Consider the following 9,703-nt stretch of genomic DNA (forward strand, 5'->3'; position numbering starts at 1 on the left):
CCCTTAAAGCACTTACTAGAAATATATTACAATTAAAATTAGGACTGTCCAGCTGGAATAGTCTCTGAGAAATCCATTTTCCTGTTTCCTTCTGTCTTCTGAAGATTGAAAACTGAAAACAACTAAATTCAATTCAACAACTAAATTCTCTGATACTGTATCTTGTGAATACTTAAAAAACATGATGTTCCCTGCAATGGCCATCTAGCCCAATATTACCTTCTGTAAGTGGTAATTGTCCAGCGAGATAATTGGTATGGTTTAGTGGTTAAGATGTAGGACTAGAATTGGGGAACCTCAGATTTAAATCCACTCTTAGCCATAGAAGCTCCCTAAGTATCTCTGGGTCAGTTACTTCCTCCACCCAACCTACCTCATGGGGTTGTTGTCAGGAAAAATGGGAGGAGGGAATGTTATGTATACTACATGGAGCTCCTCAATATAAGATGGGAAATCAATCAGTCACTCAGTCAAATAAATAATTGCAAGATGGAGAGAATCCTTCATTTGAAGTTTCTTTAACTGAATATAGAATAGATAGATTTTGAGCTAGAACATGTTTTGCATGTAAACTATTATTAGCCTATGTCTTTTGGACATTCCACTAACTAAGCTTTTCGTATCACCATTTTTCCCTTCCTCCCTATTTAAAAGCCTATAATGTTCCGTGGTGAGGTGCGCTTGAACGTAGAAGAAAAAAAGACCCGAGCTGCTCGTGAAAGAGAAACTCGAGGTGGCGGTGACGATCGCAGGGATATTCGACGCAGTGACAGAGGTCCTGGGGGTCCACGTGGCATAGTGGGTGGTGGAATGATGCGAGACCGTGAAGGCAGAGGACCACCTCTGAGAGGGGGCATGGCCCAGAAGCTTGGCTCTGGAAGAGGAACAGGGCAGATGGAAGGCCGGTTCACAGGTCAACGTCGTTGAAGATTCAGTGTTGGCAGGCAGTCTTGGCAGTGATACATTATTCGTCATGTTTGCATTCTTGTTAATTTTCTGGCTTTGGAATGTAACACAGCCTTTTTTTAATCATTTCTTTGATGTGAGAAACATCTTTTTGTTACCAGTTAAATTGAGGTGGACATTCTTTCCCTAATTTCACAAAGAAGTCATACTGTTAATTTATAAATTAGACTTGGAAATTAAGGACTGAGAAATGACCATTTAAACTTTCTGCAGCAACAACAACAAAGGACAAAGGGTATGCCTAATTGAGTTAAGGTTCTTCCAGTGTGTTAAAATCCTTCTGCTGCACGTTTTGTGTAAGTGTTACTGCTGGAAATGCAAATAGTGCAATCTTTGCAATTGGAAAAGCTTGCCCTTTTCTTTTTTCCTTTCAAAACACTTGACTCCAAACTACTCATGTTTTATGAACTTCAAATGCACTAATGGGTACCTGGCTCATTTTACGTTGACATCTGCTGAAAGCAGCAAGGAAAAATAATAGCTTGTGAAACGATGCGGGCATCTGCTCTGCTTGCTGTGACCAATATATGTACACATAAACCTTAACAAGACTACAGATATATGTTCCAGAAGGAAACCATTTAGCTGTAAACACAAATGTAAAACTTCAAAAATCATAGTCCTGAATAGAAAACAAGTGTTTTTCTTTTTTAAAAAATCTTACGAGCTTCCTGCCTCTCTAGACAGGGATGGCTGATTGCTCAACACACTCCTCTTACCTTTTCCCTTTCTGTAAGCAGTGTACAGTGAAAAATTGTCTTTACTGTATTGAGGTCTCTGGTAATGTAATAAGCATGATGGTGCCTTCTATTAAATACATCATTCCAGTCTTGCTGGTGATTTTGTACAGTATAGTGTATGAATGGCTGTGCTGCAAAACTTTAACAACTGTAAAAATGTTTATAAAATCATTGTATAAAATTGCAGTATCTTTAAATCAGTAAAGGTTACTGGAATATTACTTGCCTAGCTCTACAGCTAAGTTTCTGAAGCCTTTGAACAAGGGAGGTATGAAGTATTAGATGCTTTTTAAAAATGGAAATGGAGTTATAGAATTGAGTATTCATTCTTGCATAGATAAATCCAAAGTTATTCAAGTGTGTCCGTTTGTTTTAATATACTCCAAATAACATATTTAACATGCAACTTGTTACACTCAAGGATACTGCAATTTTCATAGAGCAGGGAAATAGCTCAAATACTTGCTAGTTTCAATTTTTGAACTATCACCCATTTTGCACAAACTCTGAAGTGACTTTGCCTACGTGGCTCAGATTTGTACATAGAGGAAAGATCTCTTCTTGTGTAATTGGACTTGGTAGAGCATCTTGCATTTGGGTGAGAGGTTTGCTGTTTCCAGTTCCTGTTTGCATAGATAGCACATTCCAGAAAACTGCAAATGTAGCAAACAGTACTCCCCAGCTTCATGCTAGACAGCTCCACAAACCCTCAAGCTTACTCTTGAGGAGGGGAGGCAAAAGCATGTGACCATTCAGAGCTGCTCTAAACATGGAAGACCACACTTGCTATAATGTGACAAAAATGTGTAATGAAAGGAGCATTTGGTTAAACTAATCATTTGCTGTTTCCTAAAAATGTGGAAAACTTTGCCTGTGTTGGGGTGGAGTAAGTTTATATCATTTTTTTTCCTCCCCAAATTGAGATCTTCCATGTTTGATGGTAAGTCTTGCACTATTTTCATACACTTTCTGGGGTACATTTCTCTATTTCCATGTTTATGTTGGCGGGGGGATTATGTTGAATTGTTTCATTTTCAGATGATACCTGGATATGTAGTACTTGAATGCCTCTCCATGAACCATAATACTAAGTTGGAAGCCTTTTTTTTAAACTGCCTTTCTCAACAAGCAGTTGCTTACCAGTGTTTCAGTGTTTATGTTCCTTGACTTTTTTTTTTAGTGCTGTAATATTGCCCTACCATCTTCTATAAAACTGTTAAGGCAAATAGCACTAATGGAATAATCAGAAAAATATGTAACTGACAGTTAGAGGAGCTACTGAGCCATTCAGCTTTCCAGTTTGCTTCTTTAAATGCCATGAATTAACAATATGGGAAGCATACACAGAAGTTTACATGGTGATTGTTCACCTACTGTACTGTGGACTCATAGTGTTCTTGTCCCTCCTTTCAATAAATGTACCTCTAGAAGAAAAAAGGAACAGATCTCTTCAACCTGTTTTACTGCTGATTTGTTGATATAGGTAATACTGCTGTTGTTACAGTCCTATGTCAACAAACTTGCTTTAATCATCTTTTGGCTTTAGTAGGTATGCAAACAGTGGACTACCATCTTTATTGCTGTAATGTGTTGAGCATTATATGCTAGTAGAATCTAGTTTAATTGTTGCAGGTGGAAAGTATTTACTTCTAAGTTTCCATTTTTGAATGTGTTTTGATTAAACATACCAATAAACTACTGATGTCTGCAGCATTCACAAATGGTCCAGAATTCTCTCTCAATGGGATTTAGTGTTCCAGTTTGGCGATTTTCTACACTGAGAGGTAATCCTCCTTTGGTGGTATACAAAACTACTCTCATCTGTATCATTTCACACTGAACTGTATTACAGGTAGTCCTTGCTTAACACTGGTAAGTGGGACCAGCAACCCCATTGCTAAACAACACAGTCATAAAGTGCAACATCACATGACTGTGCCCAACTTACAAAGGCAGTTGTGGCAGTCCCAGTTGCCATCATTAGGCAAATCCTAGCGGTTGCAGCATCCCACAGTCACGTGATTGCCACTTGCAACCTCCTGCTGGCTTCCCCATTGACTTTGCTTGTCGGACACCGGCAGTGAAGTTCACAAATGGTGATCACATGACTGAGACGCTGCAACCATGGTAATTGTGAGCCAGTTGCCATTCACCCAAATTGCGATCACATGAGCCCAGGGACACTGCGAAAGCAGCAACTACAAGGATGTCATAAGTCCCCCTCATTCAACACGGTTGTAACTTCGATGGGTTGCTGAAAGAGTGGTCGTTCAACAAGGACTACCTATAGTTTGGTTTGTGTTGATTGCAGCAATTTAATTCTATACTTACACAAATACCAAAATATTTCTACTATATTTTGACCACTCATTGCTGCTTAGAATTCAGTGTTTTAATTTCCCTCAATGAAATCATGCATCTCTTAAAGCTAACTAGAACAGCCAAATCTTGACTTTAAGAAACAAAACAGATGTAAGAGGTCACTTAATGATTCTATACTTCATTGCCACCTGTGCTGGCGAGCTCTCATTTCTGTATTGCTATGGCTACTTCATACAATTAGTTTGTATGTGTTTTTGATTATGTGCCATCAAGTTGGTGTCAATTCTTGGTGATCACATACATACATTTTTTCAAAGATGATCTATTCCCAATCTGGTTCTTTAGGTCTTCTAACAGTGCACCTTGCTGCTGATCATCATCTTCATCTCTTTCTACCTTTCCCAGCATTATAAAGTTCTCAAGAGAGCTTGTCTTCCCATAATGTGTTGAAAATATGATAATTTGACCTTGGTCATTTGTGCCTTGAATGAGTTTTTGTGGGTTTTCACTGACTAGAAAATGGCATGTTTTTCTACCTCACACAAGCAGAGGAGGTAAAGCAGTTCTTGGATTCTGTCATTTGACACTTTGATTCTACTGGGATTGCAATATATGTTTGGGGACTGATGAACCCTTATTATGTATATTTAAAATGGCATGCATAATTGATTGCAAAATTGCTTCTTATCTCATCTTGGCCAAGGAAAACTAGAAATCTGCTCAATGAGCATTGAAACTGATTATATTTTAGTGTCCATGAAATTCATTGTATCTAATCATGCTTTGTAGTTGCATAAGACTTGCTTCACTATAGATGAGTTTTGATTTGCTTCACTGACTTACCTTGTATTTTTTTTTCCATTGGACTGAAAGACAAGGTTTTCTCTATCCTGCAAAGTTACTTTATATGTTACTGAGAGAGTATGCATGTGTGCTGAGGAGGACATTTGTAATATGTTACTATTAATGTATTTCCATACACTGTGGAAGTTTTTATAAGTTTATAAAATGAGGATTTATTCCAAACTAAAAAACCTTTCGCTTTCTAGATAGAGGGCTAGCTATAATACCTGTGATTAGGATTTATGAACCTGTCCATGAAGTTTTCTGGCAATATAAATGTAGTCTGTTCCTAACATCTCCAGATGTTTTTTTTTAACTTTCTAGTCTAGATGTGGGATTTCATGGTGGTGTCTCATTTAAGTGCTAATCTGGCCTGCCCCTGCTTAGCTGAAGGTCAGCCAAAATAATTCTAACAAAAAACAATACAAAAACCTCAAATAGAGCATGAACCACACTGTGAAGCTAGATAATAGTATGGATAGTTTTGCTTAGCCATACTATATACACAGTGAGAATATTTAAATCTTTCATATCTGGAAAGAAAGCAATTATTCTGCCCAAGGTCATAGAAAGTGAGAAGATGAAGCACAATTAGATGAAAAGAATGGAAAATGGATATATCCAGTGAGAAATATACAAAACCATTAAATGTTTTGAAAAACATTGCAAAGGGGATCTGTGCTCTTCTGATCTGTTGATTATGATTTCTATCATTGTTAGCCACCATGGCCAAAGGTAATACAATTGGAAGGCAGCTGGAATACCATTCAGAAGCCATCTGTAGTGAACACCGCAACACAAATTGCACACAGTGAACAAATAAAAAGCTACAACCAGCATAACATTTACCTTTTGACATGATGAATTAATATACATGTCTTTCTCAGAGTCTGAATCAGCAGCTTAGACAAATAAGCTTGTACATCTTGCGCCAGTATGTACTCAACATCTCATCAGGAGGTGTAGCAGTAAAATGGAACTACAATACATACTACTCTTTTCAGTGTGTAGAGTACTGATGTTAAACTCTGAAACAATAGATGGACTTCACTGTCTGCTTATATGAAATCAGATTTCCAGTCTTTTGAGTCAGACAAATTCTGATTAAAAAAAACACCTTGTAGTTCTGCCAGGAAGCTGTATACAAGCGTATTTAAAATTATACAGCAGCAACAATATTTGAGTGGAGCCTAGATCAGCTCTCCAGGTTGTCAGCAGTCACCTCAGGGCAATATAATGGCCCTGAAATCAAGGATAGCAAGATGCTTGGGTAATTTGATGTCAGACCTGAAATATTCATGCGTGTAATAGGGTGATACATACACACACAAACTTTCCTAAATCAATCATCTACTTAGATTGTACCAGGATCCCTACAAGTCTTATATCCCCTTGTCAAGAAAATGTACATCTGGATTCCATAGAATCAGTTAAGTATGGTTACTGCATATTGGGAAGCTTTTATAAAAACACCAAATTTTCAGCTCGCTTCCCTTTTAGGTTGAAATGCAGTGGGAGTATTTGCTTGAGACTGGATCTTGATTGTCTCTTCTGTTCTTTCAAGTACAGACGGCACTGTGATGAGATTAGAAATGTTGAGTTATCTATAAGGCTGGATAAATATGTATTCTTTCAGCAAATATTTATTGGCACAATGTTGAAAGTGAAAGACGTAAGTGATAAAGTGGCATCCAAAATTCATGTATCTACATACAGTATTTTTTCCAGAATAGTATGAGGCTCAACTCCTGCTCATTCAGTTTTACCAGGTGATGTGTTTTGGAAACTCCCAGTAACAGAAAAAGTGGACTCAGTTACTAAAAGCATGAAAAATATTGAATCCCAAGTTCTTGGCAAAGTTTCTTTGAAATTTATGTTACCTTCACCTGATTTGTATATTGTTTACAGATCAGTTCAAAACTACTGCTCAAAACGGAGCAGTACCCAGATAACATTTGCCTTCTGGGAGAAGAATCACCTTATAAACACACTTATCTTTAAAAGTAATGAGCTTGACATTTAAACTAATGAGATTGATCTTGACAAGACTCTGGACAAGCAGAATTGATCATAATTTGATCTATAGCTACTTTATCAGGTTAAATATAAAAAGCACAATATAGTGTCTTCTGGTACATTGTTCCTGCAAAGCTTTATTTTGCCAGAAGAAATGAAGGTGGGAATGTTCCACATGCCAGGTTCTTGAGCCTGTCTGCTAATTTTATCAATAAATTTTGTACATCATATGCAAACCTGAACTCTTGTGCTGCTTCATATTTATTTACCTATTGCATTTATGTCCATCACAAAAAGACTCCCAACGATATCTTTATCAAAATTACTCTAGCTTCACATTCAAATATTTTTAAACAATTATACCAGCAACTAAACGTTTATACAATGGAAGATTCAGAAATAACATATGCAAGACTTTTTTTTTCATCAAGCAAGATGGCTAATCCAAGAAAAAAGGAGGGAAATATAGTTGGTATTTAAATCAGATCTGCAGTGTTACAGTCTTAATGGCTATTTGACTAATGTGCAAACATGCACACTGGCATCTATGGATTCTGAAATATTGTCAAGTTGTACTAATGACTCTTACAGAACTTTCAGGGGAGAAGGAAGAAATAAATACTTGTCCCCCTTTAGAAATATAAAATCCAAGTGTTAACACGTGAAAAATAATAATCATTTACAACTTTAGCATTTCTGGTATTTTTTCAAGCAACTCCCTTTTTTGGGCAAAAGCCTTAAGACCAGTATTTAAAATGTGGGAAGTTTCAAGGAAAATCATCTTACTTTTTCATGCCCTGACAATGATTATAAAATATCACAGCCTGAGCATGCAGGTAACGTGGAGATGCTCCCAAATCTATTACTACCAGTGGAAGTATGTAGCACCAGCTATTTCTAGATAGGGATAGCCTGACACAGTAATTAATGCATTAGTAAAGTAGGGGTTATTACAATATGCTTGATGCAGAGCTACAGTAGTTTTCAGATGGATCTGGAAGCTACAGCTTGCCACTGTTAGATTGTTACATGAGTGTATCATGAACAAATTACACCTGTTCTTAAGCATGCTACCAAATAAAGTTCAGGGGTTCATGCTGACATAAAGCTCTATGTAAGGTGGTACTTGGCTATCTGGTGGATTGCCTTCTCCTTTGGAGAATTAAAATCTGATAAAGACATCCCCTTAACACCACTATAGAAATTAATTATGAGTCAACATGAGAGGTTCTCAATATAACAATCCAATTATGGAATTTTCTCCCTGCTAACTCTTATTGGCAGGATAAATATGTTCAGCACATCTTTTGTTTGTTGCTGTTACAGTTCTTTTGCTTGTTATCTTGTAGTGTGACCTTAACTAGGGTTGTGCAGTTCTTTGTTGCTTTGTCAGAGATGTGAGCAAAGCATCTCTCTGAAGTAACACCACAAAGCAGTGCCGTGCTTTGAGTCAGCAGAATGGCTGGCTCATTTTCTTTCCTCAGTAAGAGGTTTCTGTGCATGTGGTGCAAAAGCAAAAATGAAGTGGCTAAGCAAGGTATATAGCCCCTGTGAGCATTTTGCCATTGTTGAACTAAAGTCCTACTACTTTTGAGTTGGGACAAAATGCAAGCATAAAATTTGCTTCCCCCCACCCTCCAGTTGACAATTTTATGCTGCCTGTACTGCTTCTGTTCCAAGTCATTGCCAAATGATGTTATCATGGTTTGGGAGTGTGCTAGACATTATGGGCAAGCGTATTTGTTTTCTACTCTGGTTTTGTTGTGATTTCAGCACATCACCATCCAGTGCGATAAACATCTTATCAATCAGGGCACCTCAGCAGGAATGGGTTAGCCTGCCCCTCCTCCCACTTCCCATTTGGGCATTTACCAAGTTTTATTTTTTAAAAGGCAAAATAAAGAACATATGGGAAAACACCAAGGCAGAAATAGCTCCAGAGAGGAGGCAGGCAGGTTCTGCAACTACCTTGGCCCTGCAGACTGGGATAACTGAAACTGACTAGCTGCTGGGTAACCATTTCTTGCTTCACAGGGAATAAAGGAAGTGACTAAAAGTGACAAATATAAGGAAACTGGCAAATAAAAGAAGCTGAACTAGATACATAACATTTATTTTGGTCAGTGACCAGATTTTGAACTAGATTTTTGTTGCTTATTATTTTCTAAAAGATACTCTGGATTCTATTTCAGAATTCTGATGAAGTAGAACAGCACTATTATCCCTTTTCTTTATCAAATCAAATATAATAAAATATTGCTAATCTTACCCTTTTTGGAAGAGAAGCTTATTTCAAAACAAAGAAAGAGGGAGAAGTCATGTGTAAAAGGAAACAAAGTGCTGATGGAGAAGGTGAGCAAAACGGCTGAGGCTGGCTAATGATCAGAAGGGAGGGAGCACGCTTGCAGTTCCCAATGCTCCCAAAACACCTCCCTGCTCACACAGGTAGTCCTCACTTAATGACATTTGGGACCAAAATTTTGGTTGCTAAGCAAAGCAGTCATTAAGTGAATCCTGCCCAATTTTACCTTTTTTGTAGTGGTCGTTAAGCAAATCACAGCGGGCACTAAGCAAACCACATCGTTAAGCGAATCACACTGTTCCCCATTGATTTTGCTTCCCAAAAGCCAACCAGGAACGTCAAAAATGGTGATTCCGTGACCACAGGACGCTGAGACGGTCATAACTGTGAATCAGTTGCCAAGTGCCCAAATCGTGATCACATGACCACAGAGTCGCTGCGATGGTCGTAAGTGAAAACCAGTCATAAGTCATTTTTTCCAACACTGTTGTAAGTCCGAACCATCACTAAATGA

General features: G+C 37.8%; 1 protein-coding gene across 2 annotated transcripts in view; it reads left to right on the forward strand.

Moving 5' to 3' along the window:
• Positions 1 to 1,796, forward strand: part of G3BP2 (G3BP stress granule assembly factor 2) — a 45,809-nt gene extending 44,013 nt beyond the window's left edge. For both annotated transcript variants that reach the window (XM_063300364.1, XM_063300365.1), the window contains one exon: positions 655 to 1,796. In XM_063300364.1, the coding sequence (XP_063156434.1) occupies positions 655 to 927 (273 nt within the window). In that variant the 3' untranslated portion in view covers positions 928 to 1,796. The remainder of the gene's footprint in view (positions 1 to 654) is intronic.
• The last annotated feature ends 7,907 nt before the right edge of the window (positions 1,797 to 9,703 follow it).

Source organism: Candoia aspera, chromosome 4, assembly GCF_035149785.1.
Source record: "Candoia aspera isolate rCanAsp1 chromosome 4, rCanAsp1.hap2, whole genome shotgun sequence".
NCBI classification, from domain to species: Eukaryota; Metazoa; Chordata; class Lepidosauria; order Squamata; family Boidae; genus Candoia; species Candoia aspera.